The sequence below is a fragment of the Drosophila bipectinata genome, chromosome 3L, assembly GCF_030179905.1.
Source record: "Drosophila bipectinata strain 14024-0381.07 chromosome 3L, DbipHiC1v2, whole genome shotgun sequence".
Classification (NCBI taxonomy): Eukaryota; Metazoa; Arthropoda; class Insecta; order Diptera; family Drosophilidae; genus Drosophila; species Drosophila bipectinata.
This window is the reverse complement of record NC_091738.1, coordinates 17,897,714-17,921,095: the sequence shown is the minus strand read 5'-3', so window position 1 is coordinate 17,921,095 and position 23,382 is coordinate 17,897,714. Positions and strand designations below refer to the sequence as shown.

Genomic DNA, 23,382 nt, shown 5'->3' with positions numbered 1-23,382 from the left:
TCCTCCCAGAGACAGTGTCCTGGAAGTCAGGACAGTTTTTTCTTTCCGTCCTGCTCGAGTCGCTGTTGACACGTAATTGACTTTGTCCGCACTCTTCACGAGGACAATTTGTCCGCCACTTGCTTGGACCAATTAAACGCCATCGATGACCAATTGCAGTTGATGCCAAATTGCTAGCGATTCGCGAAGATTGCCCAACGTAATGGCGGCAGGGGGAGGAGGTCTGTGAAAGTGAATTGGGGTAAGTGAATTTCGGGGAAGGGGGCACAGATGCAACGGACCGTAATCAATGCATAATTTTAATGCCATTCCTGAATGCAATTACGTGTCGAATGTCTTTGGGCTATAAAAGCAGGAGAAAATATTCTGCGAAAATGAAAAACCGTTTCGACAGCAACTCGTTAATATTCGGTGCGATGAAAGTTCAAGTTTTTTCGCAGATCCATGGCTGGATACTTCTGCTATTTGTCCCCTTTCTGGCTGTCAGTTTGGGACCATGTGTGGCTGGCAGCCCACGGAGCTGGACCTCGAATGCCCGGCAGGACCCGAAAACCCCGTGGGGCAATCAGTTGCCGGATATGCTAGTCGCTTACTATCGCCACCACGGCGTTCACAGTCTGATGCTGGTCGTTTGTCACACGGACATTGGTAAATTTATCCAGTGCATGCAATGTGCTTTCTTTTTTCCAAAAATTTATGACCCATACAATACAGTGAAAAAAAGGAAATCATATTTCAAACCATTTTTTTAAAAACAAATCCAATTTCTCTAATTTTTTAAACTTCATAGCGGATCCGAATCTTCAGACTCTATGGCAGCACTTGAATCTCAATGGTTTCTATGTGCAGGTCCATACGGACGCCTCCTTGAGGGATCTGCAACATTCCGATGTCCTTGACGATTTCGTAGATGCACCACCACCAAAGAGTTTCCATGCCAACAACTCCACCCACTGGGCCACGTCCTTTCTGCTGCCCATGTTACCGTATAAATTGGGAATCCTTCTGCTGGAATTTCAGAGCGAATGTGCCTTGAATCTCCTTCGCTGGTCGGCGGCCACAGAGCATAATTACTTTACCACAAATCGTTTCTGGTTGCTCCTCACGGAAAGTCCCGAAGATATTGAATTACTGGAGGATCCTGAAATATTTATTCCACCTGATAGTGAGCTGAGGGTCCTTCATTACGAGAACGACGAGAACTTCACTTCGAGCTTAATAGACTTGTACAAAGTGGCGGCCTGGAAGCCTCTGAAGAGAACCTTGATTGGACACAACATTCGGAATCGGAGACACATCCTTCACGCCTTGCAGCATTTTGGGTCGGCTATTTCGTACAGGCAGAATCTGGAGGGGATCGTCTTCAACTCGGCCATAGTCATTGCCTTTCCGGATTTGTTCACCAACATTGAGGACTTGTCCCTGAGGCATATAGATACCATATCTAAGGTTAATCACAGACTGACGTTGGAACTGGCCAATCGATTGAACATTACGTGGGTAGTCCTTTATGGTTTGGTCTATAATAATCTGTTTTTTTGTTATAATTCCAGTTACAATACATACCAAACCGTCAACTATGGATGGCGTCAACCCAATGGATCCTTTGACGGGCTAATGGGTCGCTTTCAGCGCTACGAGTTGGACTTTGCCCAGCTGGCGATCTTCATGAGGTTGGATCGCATTGCTTTGGTGGACTTTGTGGCCGAAACTTATAGGGTGAGGGCGGGGATTATGTTCCGACAGCCCCCACTCTCGGCTGTGGCCAATATATTCGCCATGCCCTTCGAAAACGATGTGTGGATCTCCATACTCATGCTTCTCATCATAACCACCTTAGTTTTGGTAGTGGAACTGATCTTCTCGCCACACACCCATGACATGGCCTACATGGACACCCTCAACTTTGTCTGGGGTGCCATGTGCCAGCAAGGATTCTACGTAGAAGTGAGAAATCGATCAGCAAGGATAATTGTGTTCACCACCTTCGTGGCAGCCCTTTTCCTGTTCACCTCGTTCTCGGCCAACATCGTGGCTCTTCTGCAGAGCCCCTCAGATGCCATACGATCTCTAGCTGATTTGGGACAATCTCCTCTCGAAATTGGAGTCCAGGACACACAATACAACAAGATATATTTTACAGAATCCACTGATCCTGTTACCAAGAGCCTGTACAACAAAAAGATTGCTTCCAAGGGCGACAACGTCTATATGCGTCCGATCTTGGGAATGGAAAGGATGCGCACCAGCTTATTTGCCTATCAAGTGGAGCTCCAGGCTGGCTACCAAATTGTTAGCGATACCTTTAGTGAGCCGGAGAAGTGTGGCCTGATGGAACTGGAGCCTTTCCAGCTGCCCATGCTGGCGCTGCCCACCAGGAAGAACTTTCCCTACAAGGAACTCATTCGACGACAGTAAGTAGCTTTTCTTTCTTCTTAAAAGTATAATTTTAACAATTACTGAAATAAAAATTAAACAAATTTTATACAGTCGAAAATCGTTGAGAAAAGTAATAAAAGTATCATAATTTCCAATTGAATTACTTTCAGAATACGCTGGCAGCGAGAAGTAAGCTTGGTGAATCGCGAAGAACGCAAATGGATTCCCCAAAAGCCCAAATGCGAAGGCGGCGTTGGCGGCTTTGTCTCCATTGGCCTCACCGAATGTCGCTATGCCTTGGGCATTTTTGGTTGCGGAGCTGCTGCCAGTTTCGGCTTCTTTCTTCTGGAGTTCATCGTCAAACACTTCAAGCAATTTTATCGTATTTATAAAGGATATCGGGACTTGCAGCGCTAGGCTGACGACGTATCTATTTAATTAAAATATGTTAACCTTAGACGGGTATAGAAAGTTCACGAACAACGGCTCGCAGGACGTCGGGTGTTTTGAATTGCCAGTTTTGGATATTCTTGCTAACGCGACACCAGGATTCTCCATGCGTGGGTTCCGCGGCAATGCAGCGATCAACGACTTCCTGCTGTTGCTGTTCTGTCCCGTGTAGCAATTCAAACTTGTAGAAATACGCCCAGGCATCACCCAAATCAGGATCGATTTTAACCTGCAATATAAAACATATTAGATCTTATAGTCTTTAAAAAAATAAGCAATGTCGTTTACTTACCGTTCGATTGAACCAATCCCTGCACTTGGAAAACTTGTGCTCCGACCAAAACAGCTTAGATACCGCCAGCAGTACGTGAGGATCGTGCTCACACTTCTTCAGAGCATCAACCGACTTGGTCTTTCTTTGGGGCTTTGTTTCCATAAAGATGGCCTCCGCCCAGAGCTCGCCGGCGTTGGGGCATTCCTGCAGAGCTCTAGCCATCATAGTGCTGGCGATTTCCTTCAAACCCGCTCGCAGTTCCACCCTAATAGCCTCCAGCCAAAGAACTGCAACCTTTGGATTCCGCAGACGTCCGCGTTCCAGAATGGAGCGAGCCTTTGTCAATACCCCTTTTCGCTCCTCCAAGTTGGCAGACAATATCCACAAAGGTATGGAAGTGGGACACTTTTTCAGACCCTGGGTATACGTAGCCGCGGCATCATCCGTCCTACGCTGTTGCTCCTCAATCTGCCCCTTCATCATCCACAGTTTTGGAAAGTCTGGGAATACCTCGACAGCTTCCACGAGCAGCCTGAGAGCTTCATCGAAGCGTTCTAGAGCCCACTCCAGTCTAGCCGACTTCATCATCACCCTTGGCGTGGGAGCAGATCCTCGAGCCTTGGCCAACAATCGTCGTGCTCTTTCGTATTCCGCATTTTCAGACTCCAATTTAACGGCAGCCAACCAAATATCCTCCGAATTGGGATTAGCCTGAAAGGCCAATGAGAGAATACCTCTCGCTGCTGGCACATCCCCGGCCATCCACTTGGACTTGGCGCCCATCAGCCACAGAATCTCCGATTTGGGACAATGGGCAACAGCGCGCTGAAGTAAAGCCTCCAAGGATTCGCGAGTACCGTGGTTCTTTTCAAAGTAAGCCGCTCTCAGCCAGATACTCTTCTTCGAGGGGAATATTTGCAGGGCATGAGCGTAGACGGCTCGAGCACACTCAAAAGCATTCTCCTTGGCGCACTGAAATATAAGAACGAGTTAACTAAGAACTAAATAATTAAAAGGGTTTATAGCTTACAAATTCTGCATCATCGATCCAGGTTTGCTTGCGATCCTCTTCCTCTACTCCGATTCCAATGACTGCCTTTACAATGGCCTGGCAGCAGTTCACGGCACCCGATTTCTCTGACTCGATGGCTTCCTGGAACCAGTGATCCCTATTAATCTCCACACCATTAACTGTAAGTGATGTCAGGGATCGGTCAATGATCTTCTCCACCATGTGGATGTTTCCATTCGCCTCTTCCAACTTGGCAGCCGTTGTCCAAATCTGGCGATCTGTGGGAATATTCTCACGCGCCTTGTTCAGAACCTTTCTGGCATTCTCGTAGGTTTCCAAACGAGCTAAAGCCAACCAGAGCTCCACACTAGTGTTACAACATTCCACGGCACGAGATAACAGAATTCGTGCATCATCTGGATTTTCTAGCTCCACGGCGGCCTTCCATAGGCGCACAGAGTTAGGAATGTGCTCCAGAGCCTTTCGGAACACCCTTCTCTTCGCCTTAGTTTCGGTTTCCAAGTCGGCTGCCTTGATCCAAATCCGAACAGAGGTGGGAATGTGACGAGCAGCCTGGGCAATCACCGCCTTAGCAGTGTCTGGAGGTTGCAGACGCGCTGCCTCCAGCCAGAGATCTTCCGACTGAGGATTCATTTCGCAACCCCGCATTATCAGATTCCTGGCCATTTGAACTTTTCCAGTGACCTCCTCCAAACGGGCAGATGCTATCCATGCGGGAGGATGATTGGGGTTGGTTTCTCGGACACTCTTGAGCAGTAAACGGGCTTTCTTTATGTCGTTGATGTCACCACCGTAAGTGGGAATCATACTCTGAAGATCGGTGAGGTAGCCCTTGGGATCCACCACAGTTTGACCTGTCACCGAATCAGAAACCTGAGAAAGCTTCACGTTCATGAGGGTATTTCGCGCCTGTCCAATTTTTCGCAAATCCAAATCTCCTGTTGGTGTCAGCATGCCAGGGGTGGCGACACCAGGAACCATGGAAGCCAGTCCTGAAGTTGGATCCAGCGTAGAGGATGTTTCGCCACCCAGATTCCTGGACAGGACGCTATCCGGTAAAGGCGTAAATTTCTCTGCCCTGGGATTCCGTTGCTTGCGGTTTCGACTGTCGCCTACTTCAGGAATCGTAGACCACTCCTCGGACGTGACGCTGGCTAGAGAACGTTTAAGATCACTAAACTGCTGCTGGATCTTCGGCCGCTCCTGGCGATAACGTTCCAAATCCTCGCGCAGCCTTCGATCACGGTACTCCTTCCGTTTCTCATCCATCCGCTTGTCTATAGAGTCGTAAATAGCGTCCGCCTCCTCATCGTCCTTATCGTATGGATCCTTGGAAAACAGGGAGCCACTGTAACCACTAAACTCATCATAGTTTGAGTCGTTCAGATCTTCGTCCTCTTCCTCTTCTTCATCTTTTTTCTTACGTTTGGTGGCTGGCGGCGCATGGCGATCGTCAGACACATCGTTGGCGTCGCGGGCAGGACCAATATCAGATCGGGTGGTGAAGCCAGTGGCACTAAAATCAAAAGTAAACAAAATTCTGTTTTTCTTAGGGAACCCTAGCTCTAAATACTCACCCTCTGCCAACGCCGGCCACATATCCCAAAGGAGCTGGAACTCCTAGGAAATGCTTCTTATTGCGGTTGGCTATAACCGCTGCCGTTATGTTTGACATCTTTGTTTACTTTATTTCTATGCTTTTACCTATTTATTTATAAAATTTCACAAACAAACGTAAGTTTATCTCTGCGTGGTGCTCTTCCTCTTATCTTTAGGAAAACAGTGTTGTAAAGTAATCGTTGCTGGCGTTGCCGGTTGCTAGAGATGAGCAATAGTAAAAGAAATCTTTAACATTTTTTAAAATTTTAGTTTTTTAAAATATTTTTTTACAGAAAATCAACTAGTTTTACAGAATATTTGCTTTTAATATTCTTTGTTTAGGATCTCATTATCGCGGGATTTTTTAAGGGTTTAATCAAGTTTCCAAAAACACATTTCCAAAAAAAAATATGACTATAATAAATAACATTACTATAAAAGTAATGCCCATAAAACCCTTATTAAATTAAAAATGATTCCAATTTCAATAAAAATCATTCAAAAAAAGTACATTTCTATAATTTATTTCAAAAGCACATGCAGTTTATACAATTTAAATTTTATCTAAGTAAAAAATATACAAAAAATTCGTTTTAATTTTCGTCTAAGATACCAGTTGTGTTAACACCTCCGTTTTCGAAGATGGTTCCGGCTATAACCGAAATTTGTTCGTTGAGCGCCTTTTGCCGGCTGGAAGTGATATCCTTGAGATTGTTTATCACTCGGTCGGATGCCTGAATGGTTAAAGCTTTGGTCATGTTCAGCTCGTGCTGGGCGGTGGGCAAATTAAGGTTTACAGCCCGAGTGGCCCGCGATTGTGTTACAACCATGGAGTATATGTCAATGGCAGCGTTTGCCAGTTTGGTAAGCAAAATCTGTTCGTGGATAATGTCCTTCTTGTATCGGATAAGCAGCTCCTCCACCGTCTGACCAAAAAGATCAATGCAATGAGCGGTTTTTTTGGAAAATGGCAACAGTTCATCAGCCACATGAACACTGAGGTCGGTGCCGCCCAGGCCGACTGTGGATGCAGCCCGCTTTGAAGCCTCCTTGAATATTAGTCCCAGATTGGCGGCTGGGTTTTTGAAGGCCTGTTGCAGCTCCTTCAGGTGCGAGCCAGCGTTTTGGATGCCAGTCAAGGCGACAAACAACCGGAGAATATCGTTTGTGCCCTCGAAGATGCGGAAAATACGCAAGTCTCGCAGAACTCTCTCCAGACCCGTCTCAACCATGTAGCCCATGCCTCCCAGGATTTGGATGGCCTCGTCGCACACGGTCCAGGCACATTCAGAGGCATAGATCTTAGATATCGCAGCTTCCAAATGGTAGTCCTGACTACCAGCATCCATGTTTTGGGCAATGGCGAACGCCATCGATTCAGTAGCGTACTGCAGAATGTTCATTTGTGCGATTTTGTCCTGGATTCCCTTGTAGTTCTTAAGATGCTGCCCGAATTGTACTCGGTTGGTGGCATGGGCAGTGGCAAGTTCAATGCATTTCTTCATGGTTCCGGAGAGGGTGGCTCCCATTCCAAAACGACCATTGTTCAATATATTCATGGCCACCTTGAAGCCATCGCCTTCCTTGCCCAGAACATTTTCCACCGGAATTTTCACATCCTCGAAGTAAACCTCTGTGGTGTTCGAGGCCTTGATACCCATTTTCTTTTCTGGCGGGCCACTGGTGACTCCTCCAAACGAACGCTCCACTATAAAGGCTGTAACTTTGTCCTTCTTCTGGCCAGTCTTGGGATCCACTACTTCGGTCTGGGCAAAAACGGTCATGATTTCAGCAATGCCTCCATTGGAAATCCAGATTTTGGAGCCATTCAAGACATAGTATTTGTTATCCGGAGTCTTTACCGCTCGACAGCGAATGGATCCAGCATCCGAGCCAGAACTGGGCTCCGTAAGAGCAAATGCAGCATAAACAGTTTCGGCGGCCACTTTCGGAAGGTATTTGGCCTTTTGCTCAGATGTTCCATACAAAAGTATTCCCTTGAAGCCGATACTTTGGTGAGCGCCAATGGTAATGCCGAGGCCCAAATCATTGGCCCCCACAATGGCGCAAAGTCTTCCATATTGAGTATTGTTCAAGCCCAAGCCACCGAAATCTGATGGTACTTGAATTCCGAACGCGCCGAGTTCCCATAACGCCTTCGCTACGTCATCATCCATTTTTCCGTTGGCATCGCTTTTGGCTGCATCGTTAACGTCCGAAAAGAAGCGTTCAAACGGGTCTATGAGGCTGTTGGTCAATTCCTTTTGTTCCGCCGTCAAAACATCTGGATAGGGAAAGACTTGTTTGGAAACCAGTGACCCTCGAAAAATGTTGGCCATAAAAGATTGATTTTCGGTCACAGTGGACTTGTTTCGGCTGTTACATACTGCATTAAATTTGGCTTGGTTGGCTGGCAAACGGCTGCAGATGAGGGAGCTCACGGCCAGATTGCAATTATTCAAGGTCCTGTATTTCCACATATTTACGAAAGAAAGTCGAACTTTGTACTCTCCCAAGATCAATGCTATGTTTGCTTCTTCCAATCAGACTGCAGTGTTGGAAAGTGCGATCATTTTATAGCGATGCTGTTGGCCACAGAGGGGACAGCTGATAAAGTCACAGTGAAGGGTTGAAAGGTCAAACTGTTATTTCTTCGAGTTTATAATAAAGATATTTTAAAACTCTCCAAAACATATTCACAACTTAAATATCTTGCTTAAAAAAAAACTTGAATTAATAAAATATTCTTATATAGGTAGCTTTATAGCTGAATATAAGTTAATTAGGTCAGGGGAGGTCCCTTTAATGTCCATAAAAGGAACCTTTAATGCATGTTTAACATCAATTATGATAGGATCAGATACAATTCCACCTATTTACAAGGTTTTAAACATTTTTGTTATTGTTTAATTGTTTGTTTATAGTCAAATAATGTTTGTAATGTAATGTATGTAAAATTAGTATGTACATATGTAAAATTTTTCGGAACTCAGTATTTCACGAGTAAAATTTTAGTCTCACGATATACATTTATCGAATTCATTTATATATCGATAAATTTTTTAATATTGTCAACAACCCTAGAATTGCAAATCGGGCATAAAATATTAGCAAAAAGGGAATTCAGGAAACAATCCGTATTTATCTTGAATTTTACGCAGTAAATCGACGCAAGATGCCCGTGCTGCCGATGCCGCCACTAATGCAGGTGATTTGCCATTAATTCACATCTTTTTCACACACATTTTTCAACGAGAGTTCTTTATTTTTATATGTATTTTTTAAACAAAAGAACGCAGTGGAGCCGATGCAAGTGGATGCACCGCCAAACGAGGATAATGAAAACAACGAGGAGCAGCCTATTGTTGTGGAAAATCCCAACATCGATCTGGAGGTGTACGCAAATCAATATACCGGCATAGTGCGACTGCACCGCCTGATTTATGTGGCCGACGTTTGTCCCAGCTTGGCGGTGGAAGCCCTGAAGATGGCCATTACCTATGTGCAGACCACCTACAACGTAAATCTTTACCAGGTACTTCATAAGCGCCTGAGCGATCTAACTGCCGGTAATGCTCCGGCTCCGTTGGGAAATGCAGGTGGTGACCAAGCAGCTCCAGCCGGTGGTGGTGCTGTGCCGGCAGTTGCTCCTTTGCCGGATATTGCCGCCCAACCAATGGCCCAAGCTCAGGGACAAGCTCAACCTGCCGGCGAAAAGGATGCCTTTGCATACGACGCAGGTTGGGTGGACACTAAGATGAAGAAGGCTGCCCTGAAGCTGGAGAAACTAGACTCGGATTTGAAGAACTACAAATCAAACTCGATCAAAGAGAGCATACGTCGTGGACATGACGATTTGGCTGACCACTATCTCAGCTGCGGAGACCTCACAAATGCCCTAAAGTGTTATTCGCGGGCCAGAGACTACTGCACCAGCGGCAAGCATGTTGTCAACATGTGCCTTAACGTGATTAAGGTCTCCATTTATCTCCAAAACTGGGCGCATGTGATGAGCTACATTTCCAAGGCGGAAAGCACGCCAGACTTTTCCGAGGGATCCAAGGAAGCAAACGCCCAAGTCCACACGCGGTTGGAGTGTGCTGCAGGCTTGGCGGAACTGCAGCAGAAAAAGTACAAGGTGGCTGCCAAGCATTTCTTAAACGCCAACTTCGACCACTGCGATTTCCCCGAGATGATCTCCACGAACAATGTGGCGGTGTACGGTGGTCTTTGCGCCTTGGCCACATTCGATCGGCAGGAACTGAAACGACTCGTTATAGCGTCCACATCATTCAAACTGTTCCTAGAATGGGGACCGCAGATTAGAGATATAATATTCAAGTTCTACGAAAGCAAGTACGCATCCTGTCTGACTTTACTGGACGAGATCAAGGACAACCTACTTGTGGACATGTATATAGCTCCCCATGTCACCAATCTATACACCAAAATACGAAATCGGGCTTTGATTCAATACTTTAGTCCCTACATGTCGGCTGATATGCACAAAATGGCCATGGCTTTCAATTCATCCGTGGGCGACTTGGAGAACGAGGTGATGCAGCTTATATTGGATGGGCAGATCCAGGCACGCATCGACTCCCACAACAAGATCCTGTACGCCAAGGAAGCCGATCAAAGAAACAGCACATTCGAAAGGGCTCTGATCATGGGCAAGCAGTACCAACGACAAACCAGGATGCTCATCCTTCGTGCTGCCATGCTGAAAAGCCACATTCACGTGAAGAGCATCTCGCGGGAGGGTGGCAGTAACCATGGCGCCGAGCTTTGCGTATCTGCCGGATCCTCCACAACCGCTCAGCTGGCCAGGATCTAAACCCTGTATACTAACCATAAATATTTGAATATCACACATATGTGATGGAATAAAGAATTTTAGCGAAGCTAACTGCGAGTTGATTTATTTCGGATATCCAGGGTATTCATGATGTTTCCAAACTATGGGTATCGATTTTAAAAGTTGTATAAAAAAGCCAATGTGGCTGTATTTTTGCCATTTCCATCCGGATTCCAGATCGAAACACCTTAAAAGATTTGTAGATTGATGCTTCAATATTTTTTAGATTTTTTGAACATTTTTCTGGGGGATCCCCTTCAAAAACTGTAAAAACTGCATCGCGGAACACCTTTATCTTCAAAAAATAAATAAAAAATAAGTTTTACTGATTTTTTTTTTTAAATTTATTCATAAAAAGTACAAAAAGTTATGGTTTTAGTGATGAGTCGACCACTATTCTATTTCCTTGAGTAATCTCTGCGATCTTTCTCTCTTCTCCTGTCCCGGCTGGTAGAGCGAGAGCGATCCCTTGATCGAGATCGATCTCTGCGATGTTTCTTTTCATCTTTGCGGCGATGGTGGCGTTCCTCCGAATCCCTTGATCTATTCGAAACGTGTTTCTTGGCATCTTTGTGATGACTTCTATGATCATCTTCAGAGTCACTGCTTTCCGAAGAAGATGAGGACGACGAACTATCATTATCTGAAGATTTTCTCTCCTTCCTCCTGGATTTCTTTTTCTTTTTGCTGTCCTTGTCGTCTTTTTGCTTTTTGGATTTCTTCTTGTTGGATTTCTTGATGCCTTCGCCCTTACGTTTCATTCGTTCAATTTTCTCCAGCTTTTTAAGCAACTTTAGCTTTTGTTTTTTTGTCAGAGATTTAAGAAACACTAACTCTGGATTTTGCTGAAGGTGGTTGGATTCCTCCTCGCCATCGCTTGGCACCAGTTGGTGCTTTTGCTGATTTATTTTGATGCTCTGAAGCTCCAAAGCCGATCGTTTCATCATCAGACCATCTTCCTTCATTTGTTCCTCGAGGACGTTCTTGGCCATAATGTCGTCGGCCTCGGTTTCGGCGTGAATTTTACGGGCTTCGCTCATAGAAATGCTGTACATGGTGCACTCCTTGTCCGTATTTATGTGACCCCACTTGTGGCACTTCAAGCAACGAACATTTCGCACTTGGATGCCGAAAGGTTGATCCCTGATCTCCGTATCCCCCTTGCAGTACGACTCTCTGGGTGCATTATACTTTCGTTGCCACTCAAACTTGTACTCGGGCTCATTGTCATCCTTTTCGCGTTCCTTCCGCACGCCTGGCGGCGGCTCGTACATAAAATTTACACTTAATTTGTCTTTGCTGTCCTTGCTCAGCATTGCCTTGTTCTCATGTAAATTCTGTTCCTTTTCATATTGGTTACGCAGCTCCTCTTGCTTCTTTTTGTAAGCCTCAGCTTGCTGCTCTGCCATCCATACCTAAAAAAAAATTACTTTTATTAATTGGTATTTCATCAGAGGAAAATCCAGTACTCACTCGCTTTAAATTATCCCTGGACGCGGGATGGAAGAACTTTTTGCACATGTAATTGTTGAAACCTTTTCCCATCTTGCTGTTGGTTATTTATCTGCCCAGTCTGACCCGAATAAAGAATTTATAAATTGTGCTGCAAACAATTTTCAGGGGGACTGCTTTGTTTATAAAAAAGTCAACACAGTGTTGCAAAAGTTTAATAGATATTTCGATAGTTTAATAGACTTATCGATAGGTATATGTTACCAACACTTATTTTTAATAAAATACTTTATATTTGAGAGTTTTTATTCCATTACATTTAATCGTAAAGTTAAAAAATGTAAAAACATTATTTCATAACAATATATCATACAGAATTCCAAAACACGAACTACCAAATTTTTTCCAACACATATGTTTTTAAGCAGAAGTACGCTTTCCAACACTCTTGCTTATAGCGCCTCTCCTGAATAACTAGTCGCTTGTACTATTTTAAGCATCGAAAATGGAAAACTACGACGAATCTATTATGGTTTATTGTCCATACAATAAAGAGCACAAAATGTTGCGCAAGAAACTTCAGCAGCATATCCTCAAGTGCAGAGAAATTCACAAAGACACGGTGGAATTGAAAGTTTGCCCATTTAACAAGATTCATTTGATCCCAGAGCCCGAGTTTTTCGTAAGTGACCCCAATCTTCAAAATTATCACTATGAATTATCAGCAAATTTCTTATAGCAACATGTCAAATTCTGTGAGGATCGGAAGATCATAGTTCAATATCAGACCAGTGCTGCGGCTGTTATAAACGACGACACAAAACACGCAAAAATAGAGTCTGAAGAAAATTGGGATGATGTTAATGTGCCCGATTATGACCCCCAGGCCTATTGCTCCAGTGCTAACATTGTCCGTGAGCCTAATGGGCTGTTTCCCTCGCAAAGGAAGGCGTTTATTAAGGAAGAGAATCGCCGTCGTTTCGGAGATGACTACGACAATGAGGAACAGCCTAAAAAGAACAAGTCACAAGAACCCCGAAAAGGGAACAGACCCATGCCCTACGATCGCAACTCGTCTAACAGACGGTGATCATGAATAACTACCAAATGTTCTTAGTTTCTTGTAATAATCCTGCAAATAATAATACTAAGTATAAGATTTTTTGTTAGCTTTGTTAGTTAAATAACTATGTATAACCAGTCACACAGGGCTTAATCAATTGTTAAAGGTTTCAAATATCTACATTTTGATGTTTGATCCATAAGTTTGGAATTTCTCTTTTTGGATTGCTTCCCATTCCCATACCGTTTTCGTTCGGCACCCCTAATCTTCAATTTATCTCCACGACTCAATCTGCAATGTTCGGCATCCCTAAACTTCAATTTATCTCCACGACTTATTCTGCAATACGATCTTACTATAAAGTCGTAAATAGGACATAAATATAAATAGTACATTTTCTACGGCCATATAGAAAAAGGAATTTTTTATTATTTAAAAAATATCCAAATCTCAAAAAACCACACTAGATCGTTTTAATATTATTAATTGAACCCAAAAAATGGATTATAAAAACCTGTTTCTTGCAAACCAGAAGGGAATAATATCTTAAAATCTATGTTGTAATCCAACTAATCGCTAAACCTTTTTGGGAAAAACTGAAATAAAAATAATAGTCCAAGACAAAAATCTGAAAGCTCGAAACGGTTTTAAAGAAAACTCAGGAAAACAAAACTCACAACTGTTTGAAAAAAAAAATAAAACTCAAAAATGATTTCAAAGACATCAGAAAATTAACTTTTGACAATATAATGAAACTGCGATAAAGTAGTTGTAACACTTAACGAACTGAACTAAAAGAACACTGAAGAAAAATTGAAAATTATTGTACATATATGTTTACTATGTTATAGAGTTAGGGAAAAAGTGAATTACTTTTTCAGATGACTAGATCTCGTTTGTTCAAAGCTAGACAGTGTTACAAGTTTATAAAGACCATGTTTCATTCAATATTTCAGTCATAAAAAGTTAATCCAACTGGGTGTATAGATAAATGATACCGATATTTATAAGAAGCATTTTGTTTTCCATTTTTTACAAAGGACATTAGGACATTAGTATTCGTGAAACATTGCTATTGTTAAGATAACCACTGAAGTTTTAAACTTGAAGTAGAGACTCAATAAGTGTTGTTCGAAGAAACACACACACTCGCAGCAAGTTGTTGCTTTATCCACTTTTTAATCAAAACATCAAATCATCCGTTTATGAAAAGAACTATTCTTTATTGTAAAGAAAGGAGTCATTTTCACAGGCTATTTTTTTTGTTGTTTAGTTTTTTACACTCTAATCCGTATGGTAAAAACAGTAAACAGTGTGTCACATTGGCTGGTCCACTTGGCTGTTTCCCGACATTTACGCGGTCTCCATGGGCTGGGCGGCGGTTTCCTCGGTGTACTTGCCCTTGTCCTTGCCCAGAGCGGCCAGACGTCCCTTGCCACGCCGCTCCAGAATGGCCTTACGGTCCTTGTCGAGCTTCAGCTTGACGATCAGCACCTTGCTGGGGTGGATGCCAACATAGACGTTGGTGCCGTTAGCGTTCTCGCGCTGGATCTTCTCGACGTAGACGACGAACTTCTTACGGTAGGCCTGGACAACCTTGCCAACCTGGTTACCCTTGAAGTGGCCGCGGATCACCTGCACCTCGTCGTCACGACGGATGGGCATCGAGCGCACGTTGTACTTCTGACGCAGCTCCTTGGACAGGGGGGCGGACATGAGGCGGCGGCGGATGTGCGAGGGCGCCTGGAAGTGACGCTTGCGGTTCTTCCTGCGCGACGACGACACGAACGGATTCTGCTTCATCTTGCTTGTGCGCCTGTAAACAAAATACGGTTTTTTGATAAGTGACTGGAACGGTTGCAAAGGTACACACAGGCAATATTTTTGAGACGGTAGCTCGATTTATTTACTTAAATATTAGAAAATTAAAGATAAAGCCACGTGTGGCGAACAGACCTAGCCGAAACGAGAGGTTAAAAAGAAAGAGACCAGATTTGCGGAGGGCGAGTCATCCAGCAAACCAGGGCTTCTAAAAAGTTTCCATAAACATTGTAACTGAATATTCTGGTAACACTTTACTGGGCAGGGTTGTAAAATATCTTAAAACAAAAAGCTTCAATTTAATTTAAAGGATTTAAAAAGAATATTACGATTATTCATTATTTAAAATCACTTTTTTTTTACATTTATTCACCGTACATATAGAATGAATATTGGTATTAGAGCTACTGCAGTGTCGGCAAAATAAAAAATACTACACTTTTCAATTGTAGTATTTTTTTTAATTTTAGTATTTTTTTATAAAAGAAACATAAATATTTTTATTTAAAATATAGCTTATTTCCAGGATTAATGAACAAAATCTAATCCAGTTCCTTAAAAACTAAACTATTACTTAAGCCGACAAAGTTATATTTCTAAATTTTATAGTTTACTCCTATAAGTTATACTCCTATAAGTTCCTATAAATAAAACCCAACATATACGTTATAAATGTTTATCCTAACTTATAAAATTAATCTATATAAGTTAAAATTTGAATGTTGAAATTTTGATAAAATAAAGGACAAAACGTAAATTCATGGCTAAATTAAAAAAAAAAGCATTAACCATAAACCGCTTAAGCCACTGCACTGTCCAGTGTGTTGAAAAGCTATTGCATGGTGAAAAGTTTTTTCAAAATCTTCTTGAATTGCTGATCGCCGGTGCTGCTGCTGGAGAATCGGTATTGAATATTCACTCGTGTTTGAGCAGTCAACTTTTAGCGTTGTACCTTGGGGAACTGCTCCACAGATCGTATAGAGCCCAGTTTGGCCACTTGATTGAATTAATACCTTCAACACATTCAAGATGATGAACAGCCTGAAGAAACTGCCTGTGCGCATGGTGAGTAGTTGCCACGCCCCCCCGTCGAGATTCTGGCTTTAATTTAATTTGTTTCTGGTTCATTTGTATAATAGCTGGTAAATGCCGCTGCACGTCAGCAAAATGCTGCGATGTCCTCGACCACAGGTCTTCCCCCACCACTCACCTTCCTCACCGACGACGAGAAGATGATGAAGGAGACTGGTGAGTTGTCCCCATTGGGGAATTTATACTTGTAGCTGTAAAACTGAGTCCCCGAACATGATAAGCGTGCTTTATTTTCCATACCACAATATTAGATATTTTATTTTGTTTAGCTAGTCGGTCTAGTTACGTAACTCCAAGCAGAAATCTATTGATGCTGTTCTCTTTGTTATTTATGAACATTTCCATTCCAATATTAGCTAAAGGCACATTTATAGTATAGTGCTGCATTGTTGGGTGTATTAATATATTTTTTGGATTTTTTTTCTTTTTTTGCTGATAAAGGGTGTTTAGTTAGGGAAGAGGAGGAGGTCGCTTGCCAGATAAGCACATTTTTTGATTAGTGTAGGTAGTGTAGGTAAAATGTCATTTATTATCAGGAAAGAAGATTTTATTTCTGTTTCAATACAAACGTAATATTTTAAAGGAGAAATTTATGTTTAAATAGTTTTGTATGAATGTATGATCAGGTCTTAATCAGAAATCGGAAAATTTCCAAGATAAATTAGCCAAAATTATATAATGTTTTATGTTTTCTATTATGCTTTTATTTATTAACTATTTCCTATTTTTATGTGTGGTTAATTTTTGAAAATGAAAGCTAACTAAAAGGTCCTGATATGTACCTCTGAGGTCCTTAAGAAAGATATATACGTATTCATAAAAAATAAGTATGTATATGTATACATTTTTGCATAAAGTCGTTGTCCGCATCGCCTAATTTATAAATTTCACAGTAAAACTATGTATATAAATAATTTTTATTACTTAAGACAATTGAAAGTAAAATTGATCCAATTAATATGTAAAATGGCATCGGAATGAATAGTGATCAGTGAAAGTGAACTTTGTAAATATTATCTAAAATTATTAATTTTGTGTTAAAAAAAAAATATAAACCCAAAAGGACATTTTATGGCTTACAAAGCTTTTTAGTTTTACGCCAAAAAGCTGCCAGCTTGGCAAGTTCAAGGTCTGACCTTATCACAAGCTTTCTGAGGGTAAAATTTTCCCCTCATTAATCTCAATAGATTTTGCCTTTTATTATTTATATTTACTATGTTATAGAAGAAAGACATTTTCAGGCACGCGTACCACAAGTAAACCTAAAAAGGGGGTGGGGTGACACAATACATATATACCTGCCATACCTCCCAGTCTCACACACACGTGGTCTATATATAGCTTTCTGCCGCTTCGCTGTTCAGCAGCGACTTCCACCGCCGTCTTTTCTTGCCCGGCGTTGGCGTTCCTCGCAGCGCGGCCGGCAAAATCAAGAAATAAATGGTACCAAAGCGCGAGTTCGAGTTTAAGTCAGGTTTTTAAACAACTATCCGCAGCATAAAAAAAGTTTAAAAAATTTTACTTAAAAAAAAATTATACTACCGAGCACATCCTTTAAAATTTAAAACCTCCTGCACCTTTCTTCACAAGTCAGTCAGCAATTTGGTTTTGGGTTTTTTAAGCCACGTCGACCAAAAGGCGTTACACTTGTGATAGAGCATTAAATGCGGCTGTGTCACGCCCCCCGCCCACCTGTGGTCACTGTTCTAGTGTTCACGCCGGGCAATCGGGGGCTGGCACTGGCCGGGCGCCCCTCCCTAGAGAGTTGAGCCAATTGAGTGGGGGTATTTCTCCTGCAAACCAACTGGCTCCTAGTTGGGATGGTTACATTTTCTTTCTAAATTAATTATTCATTTTTTTTTGCCAAAAACGAATTTTCTTTGTCCCGCTTATCAATCAATCAATTGGTCCCTCAATCTATATGGCCTCCTATATAATATTAATATTTAATATGGAAGTGTGCGTGTCTATATGGTACGATGGTTGCGTAATATGAGCTGAATGCAAAGTGGCTAAGTGCATAAAGTAAAACTGGTTTTTTTTATAATTTCAAAACAACATTCAGTTTAAGTTTTATTGCACTATCTTACACCCTAAGTTAAGTGATCTAGTGTTTAAAATAAATTGTTTTTAATTAAATAAAATCTGATATTATTAGGTTTTTGATTTAAATCGTTTTATATTTGTTATCCGTTTTTTTCCTAAGACTTCCAGCTATACCCAAGATTCGTCCATCTTACTTTTTACTTTTTGGATAAAACTTTATATATTTATAGATAAACCAACTTTATATATTAAATCCATTTTAAAATATTTATCCTATATTTCATAATTTAATGATGTAGAAACAAAACTAAATACGCATTAGAGAATTTTTCTAGAAATATAATTCTTTAAAATTCCAGTACAGTTGACCACAAAACATTCTACAGCCAAGAATATTTCTGAAAAGCTTTTAACAACAAGATTTGTTGCCTTAAAAAAAACGAAAAAGATTGAAGAATTTAAGGATAGTGTAGGTTAAGGATAAAAGTCCTGTGGGACACGTAACACATGGTGCTAAATGGCTGGAGACATCGCATATGGTGTGGAAAACTTGATGAATATGTTAACAAAATGAATTATTTAAGCATATCCCATGCCAAGCGAGTCACAAAAAACGTTTCCCATTGCATACAAAAAAGCAGGAAAGTAAATAGAGAGGATATAAGGAGGTGGGTGTGTACCAGTTGTTGGCTTTTCAAGCAGCACAACAATGTCTGAAAAAAAAATAAATGCTTAAAAAAAGATCAATAATAAATATGCCGAGAATACTAGAAATGGTTTTTTAGGAGAATGGGGAGAGCTGAGAGAGCCCCACGCGATCAGAGAACTCCAAGAATCTGCTGATAAAAAACGACACACGCACAACCCACACATAGAAACAAAGTATCTCGAATATATACCTCAACTTATACAAACATATATGTATCTGAGAGTAAACATCAGGCCCCTTAGAAGAAAAAGAGGCAATAGATACAAGACAAAAACTTACGATTTTTTGAAAAAAACGTGCAGTTAAAAGTTTTTTAAAGCTTCAGTAAAAGCTTTTAGTGATCAGTTGCAAGAAATAAAATGTTTGTCAATTAACAGAAAAAGCTTTTATAAAATGGTATAGTTTGAATGTTTTTTTTTTAATATTGGAAATTATGACCCATATTAAAACCATGTTTTCTAATCTCTTTCAGTTGCCAAATTGGCCCAGGATCAGATCCAGCCTCTGGTCAAGAAAATGGACTTTGAGCACAAGTTTGATCCCTCTGTGGTTAAGGCCGTCTTCGAAAATGGTCTCATGGGCATTGAGATCGATACCGAGCTTGGCGGCAGTGGCTGCAACTTCATGACCAACATCATCGTTGTGGAGGAGTTGTCCAAGATCGATCCCGCCGTGGCTGCCTTTGTGGACATTCACAACACTCTGGTCAACTCCCTGATGATCAAGTTCGGCAATGACGCCCAGAAGGCCAAGTACCTGCCGAAATTGGCCCAGGAGTATGCCGGCAGCTTTGCTCTGACCGAGCCCGGAGCAGGATCCGATGCCTTCTCCCTGAAGACTGTGGCCAAGAAGGACGGCAAGGACTATGTGATCAATGGCACCAAGATGTGGATCTCCAACTCGGATGTGGCTGGAGTTTTCCTGGTCTTTGCCAACGCCAAGCCTGAAGATGTAAGTTGTAGTTTTCACTTTTCAAGCAGCTCTATCGATTGCATAATATTTTCCATTCCTTATCTTAATGTTTTTCAAATTATTCCACTCTTATCGCTTTGAAATCAAAGTTCAGATCGTTATAAGATTAAACGGGCTACTTTTTTTTAATGGAAATAATAGACTTTTAGTAATATATTAATCCATTTATTTTAGGGCTACCGTGGCATTACCACCTTCATTGTGGACCGCGATACTCCTGGACTGATTGTGAACAAGCCTGAGGACAAGCTGGGCATCCGCGCTTCCGGCACCTGCATGATCACCTTCGACAATGTCCGCGTGCCCGAGGAGAACATCCTGGGAACCTTCGGCCATGGCTACAAGTACGCCGCCGGTTTCCTGAACGAGGGCCGTATCGGTATTGCTGCCCAGATGGTGGGCCTGGCTCAGGGCACCTTCGATGCCACCATTCCCTACCTGCTGGAGCGCAAGCAGTTCGGCGAAGCCATCTACAACTTCCAGTCGATGCAGCACCAGATCGCCACCGTGGCCACCGAAATCGAAGCCGCCCGCCTTATGACCTACAATGCCGCCCGTCTGCAGGAGCAGGGTGTGCCCTTCCTGAAGGAGGCCGCCATGGCCAAGTACTACGCCTCCGAGGTTGCCCAGAGGGCGGCCATCAAGTGCGTGGACTGGATGGGCGGTGTTGGCTTCACCCGCGACTTCCCCCAGGAGAAGTACTACCGTGACGTCAAGATCGGAGCCATCTACGAGGGCACCACCAACATGCAACTGAGCACCATTGCCAAGTGCATCAAGAAGGATTACTCTGGCTAGGATCGTAACCCAAATCCTTTGTCATCTAATCCTATACACAAGCTGAGATATCGTACGTCAGATACGTCAAGTGCATTTATGTGTGAGAACTGCAGGAACATTTCTTCGGTAATCTGATTTCAGTTCTCTCCATGTTACCTTAGCATTTAGCACATAGTCTTTTTGTTATATTGTATCAAATACAATTAAATTTACATTTTAATATAATTGGAAATAGTTGATATTATTTTTGGCCGTTTCCATCGGTTGTGGTGAAAGCTGCCAGCATTATATTGATCACTGTGATCAAGAAAACTCCCATTACCAGAAGATCGTTGGTTCTTTCGTAGCTACGACCCTTGAATCGCTTAAGACGTCTCTGTGGAGTGTTTTATATTATTTAAAAAGGTTTTTTTTTTTAAATTGATATAACTTACCTTAAATATCAGCGTTATCCCAACCAATATCTGAAGTACCAGAGAAAGTATCACCAGAATTAAACAGTAAATATAGGTTGAGACCTTGTCGTTATAAAATATCAAGAATACCATGAGGCCTGTAATGAAAATAAAATAATTAAAAAATATATATTTATTAACTGAATACTTACCTTCTGCCACATATTTATTTGTGGCATAACTGTTTCCACCCGATAAGTCACTTGAGCATTTTTTCTTTTTACTCATGGGTGTTTCTAAGTTACTAATGCTCTGATTCTCCACTTCAAGCTCCTCTATTGATATTTCCGTATCCAATTCACCTCGATCGCCACAGCATGGACCACTTGTCGTACTGACGAAACTCCCCTCGGAGTTGGGGGAATCCTCCATAGATATTTTTTCAACATTTGTGTCCATCGTTCGAGTGTTTTATAAACAATAAACACTGAAATATATATTTGTGCAAAAGCTTTGCTTGCTTTTTCAGTAAACTTTTGCGGTTCGTGGTTTCAAAAATTCCGATAAAAAAGGAATGACACTGACCCAACTGGACGACCCGCCAAATATCTGGGGCAACTGGGTCTGACGACTGACCCGGAAAGTATTGCACGGGTTGAGATACTCACTTAAAAGATTGCCCCCGAAAGTATGCTACCAAGATGAATCTTAAATGAGCGACAGATAGTGTTTATAATAAATTTTTAATTTACTTAGCTTTTTTATAAATTATTATCATGTTTTGTTTGAGGATACCCGTTCTGCAAAAGTGGTTCTCTTTATGGTCTTTATGGGAAGTCATAAAAGTGCCACACAACCTGAACAAACAAGATCCACTTAAGTATCTTTAAGATACGCAAACACAGCTTGCTTTGTCACCTTTTTGCGGATTTGCAAGGTTCGCATTGATACTTTTTGTGCCCTATCCTCATTCCATAATTAAAAAAGTAGAAAAAGTTTTTAATAGGGTTAACCTTTGATAGGTAATTATAAGTTCTTTGGAAATAGTTTTTTTTTAAATGACTAGCCAGCTGTCGTAAAGGATACAAGTGCGGTTTGTAGATGGAAGAGGCGGTTCTATAGTTTTGAAACTTAGTTTTAAGTTTTTATTTAACGTAAGTTTTATAATTTTTGTATGAACTTATTTAAAAATATTTTTTTTTAGCCTTAATTTTAATACCTTCCCAAAGATTCTGCTTAAAATTTTAAGTCTCCCCTCGAAAAACATACAGGACCTCATCGAGCAAGTGCGTCACGCGAGGCAAACAACTGCTGCCCCGAATCCTCTTTTCCTTTCCACCCCCTCCGCTTTCGGCTTCTTGGTCCTGACCATAAAAAAGTCAGCCGTTTGTCTGCGTCTCTCCCCCCCGTCTCTCCCCGTCTCTGCGGCTCGAAACCGCAACAACAACAACCAGACACAATTGCTAAGCAGCGGCAGCTCCCACGCTGGCTGTCTCTCACCAGCCGGCACTCTACTGGGCCCCAACCTCCCCTTGCAATTTCTCCCCCCAACCGGCACTCTCTGGGCCTCCTCTCTCGCCAACTGATTTATTTAGCACGTGTAGTTTGTTTGCCATTTTGGCTGCCATGCTTGTAGCCCCCATCGTTGTTTGTTATGACTGGAGCTGGCGCTCTTTCGCTGCCATTCTCCCGCGTGGCGCTCTCTTTATGAGCCCGTACTGTGGGACTTATTAGGAGTTATTGCATTTAATTTAATAGGAGAATGTTTCTACACAGATAGAATGCGTTAGAAAAGTTGCCGAATTTAATCCCAAATGGAAATGATTTGTTCTTAAGTCCGGATTTTCTTGTTTTAAGTATGAAAGCACTAATTTTTTCAATCCAAAAAATTTTGACCAAATCCCGACCATTAGATATTGTAATCCCAAAAAATTCTTGATTTAATCCTTGCTGTTCCTTAATAATTTAATCCCGAAAAATTCTTGATTTAATACTGACTATTCTTCAATAATTTAATCCCGAAAAAATCTCGACCATTCTTATATTTTTTAAGACCAAAAATTCCTGATTCAAGACTCACTATTTTAGATATTTAATGCCAATAATTCTGGATTAAATTTTGATTATTTTTAAATATGTTATTCCCAAAACTTCTTAATTAAATCCCTAAAATTCTTCAAAATTCTAATCCCAAATACGATTATATTTAGATTTATGTGTGAAATTTGTGTTGAAATTTTTATTTAAATTTTTTTTTTATCAAGTTTAAAATAATATTAATTTTAATTCAATTTGTTAAATTAACATCCTTGATTTTTCATGAAAGGTATAAAAGAAAAGTAAGAGATATTTTTAAAGAATCATCCACTGTGCGTTTGGCTCTCTGTGTGGCTTCATTCATGCAATGTTCCCGGTGCACGCATGCTCCAAACAGAGACTTAAGCGGCAGGCGACCTTTC

The 23,382-nt window shown here is 41.6% G+C and overlaps 9 protein-coding genes across 10 annotated transcripts; 4 read left to right on the top strand and 5 right to left on the bottom strand.

The window, feature by feature from the left end:
• Nucleotides 1-416: 416 nt before the first annotated feature.
• Nucleotides 417-2,796, top strand: Ir75d (Ionotropic receptor 75d). The gene is made up of 4 exons (XM_017252276.2): nucleotides 417-648; nucleotides 791-1,496; nucleotides 1,554-2,414; nucleotides 2,550-2,796. Exons 1-4 carry the CDS (start codon nucleotides 417-419, stop codon nucleotides 2,794-2,796), a joined length of 2,046 nt encoding a protein of 681 aa, XP_017107765.2.
• On the bottom strand, nucleotides 2,411-5,922 carry Prp6 (pre-mRNA processing factor 6). The gene is made up of 4 exons (XM_017252275.3): nucleotides 5,714-5,922; nucleotides 4,134-5,652; nucleotides 3,122-4,075; nucleotides 2,411-3,058 (listed from the first exon to the last, which is right to left on the bottom strand). The coding sequence occupies exons 1-4, from the start codon at nucleotides 5,809-5,811 to the stop codon at nucleotides 2,834-2,836; spliced, it is 2,796 nt and encodes a 931-aa protein (XP_017107764.2). The 5' UTR covers nucleotides 5,812-5,922; the 3' UTR covers nucleotides 2,411-2,833.
• A 321-nt stretch (nucleotides 5,923-6,243) lies between these two features.
• Nucleotides 6,244-8,296, bottom strand: Acadvl (Acyl-CoA dehydrogenase very long chain). Its single transcript, XM_017252344.3, has one exon. The coding sequence runs from the start codon at nucleotides 8,213-8,215 to the stop codon at nucleotides 6,329-6,331; it is 1,887 nt and encodes a 628-aa protein (XP_017107833.2). The 5' UTR covers nucleotides 8,216-8,296; the 3' UTR covers nucleotides 6,244-6,328.
• A 487-nt stretch (nucleotides 8,297-8,783) lies between these two features.
• CSN1b (COP9 signalosome subunit 1b) lies at nucleotides 8,784-10,644 on the top strand. Its single transcript, XM_017251996.3, has 2 exons — nucleotides 8,784-8,943; nucleotides 9,028-10,644. The coding sequence occupies exons 1-2, from the start codon at nucleotides 8,911-8,913 to the stop codon at nucleotides 10,570-10,572; spliced, it is 1,578 nt and encodes a 525-aa protein (XP_017107485.1). The 5' UTR covers nucleotides 8,784-8,910; the 3' UTR covers nucleotides 10,573-10,644.
• A 316-nt stretch (nucleotides 10,645-10,960) lies between these two features.
• LOC108132571 (corepressor interacting with RBPJ 1) lies at nucleotides 10,961-12,250 on the bottom strand. The gene is made up of 2 exons (XM_017252005.3): nucleotides 12,067-12,250; nucleotides 10,961-12,008 (listed from the first exon to the last, which is right to left on the bottom strand). The coding sequence occupies exons 1-2, from the start codon at nucleotides 12,136-12,138 to the stop codon at nucleotides 10,992-10,994; spliced, it is 1,089 nt and encodes a 362-aa protein (XP_017107494.2). The 5' UTR covers nucleotides 12,139-12,250; the 3' UTR covers nucleotides 10,961-10,991.
• Nucleotides 12,251-12,476: 226 nt separating this feature from the next.
• arx (asterix) lies at nucleotides 12,477-13,247 on the top strand. Its single transcript, XM_017252342.3, has 2 exons — nucleotides 12,477-12,727; nucleotides 12,785-13,247. Exons 1-2 carry the CDS (start codon nucleotides 12,551-12,553, stop codon nucleotides 13,133-13,135), a joined length of 528 nt encoding a protein of 175 aa, XP_017107831.2. The 5' UTR covers nucleotides 12,477-12,550; the 3' UTR covers nucleotides 13,136-13,247.
• A 1,059-nt stretch (nucleotides 13,248-14,306) lies between these two features.
• On the bottom strand, nucleotides 14,307-15,195 carry RpL26 (ribosomal protein L26). The gene is made up of 2 exons (XM_017252343.3): nucleotides 15,065-15,195; nucleotides 14,307-14,924 (listed from the first exon to the last, which is right to left on the bottom strand). The coding sequence occupies exon 2, from the start codon at nucleotides 14,909-14,911 to the stop codon at nucleotides 14,462-14,464; it is 450 nt and encodes a 149-aa protein (XP_017107832.1). The 5' UTR covers nucleotides 14,912-14,924; nucleotides 15,065-15,195; the 3' UTR covers nucleotides 14,307-14,461.
• Nucleotides 15,196-15,838: 643 nt separating this feature from the next.
• On the top strand, nucleotides 15,839-20,760 carry LOC108132755 (short/branched chain specific acyl-CoA dehydrogenase, mitochondrial). The gene is made up of 4 exons (XM_017252297.3): nucleotides 15,839-15,994; nucleotides 16,069-16,177; nucleotides 19,249-19,727; nucleotides 19,923-20,760. Exons 1-4 carry the CDS (start codon nucleotides 15,959-15,961, stop codon nucleotides 20,544-20,546), a joined length of 1,248 nt encoding a protein of 415 aa, XP_017107786.2. The 5' UTR covers nucleotides 15,839-15,958; the 3' UTR covers nucleotides 20,547-20,760.
• A 9-nt stretch (nucleotides 20,761-20,769) lies between these two features.
• Nucleotides 20,770-21,398, bottom strand: NijB (Ninjurin B). Of its 2 annotated transcripts, XM_070280147.1 has the most exons (3): nucleotides 21,136-21,397; nucleotides 20,963-21,081; nucleotides 20,770-20,904 (listed from the first exon to the last, which is right to left on the bottom strand). In XM_070280147.1, exons 1-3 carry the CDS (start codon nucleotides 21,380-21,382, stop codon nucleotides 20,770-20,772), a joined length of 501 nt encoding a protein of 166 aa, XP_070136248.1. In that variant the 5' UTR covers nucleotides 21,383-21,397. The 2 variants fall into 2 exon arrangements, with proteins under 2 accessions (XP_070136248.1, XP_043070050.1); XM_043214115.2 differs by having other exon boundaries at nucleotides 20,963-21,398.
• Between the last annotated feature and the right edge of the window lie 1,984 nt (nucleotides 21,399-23,382).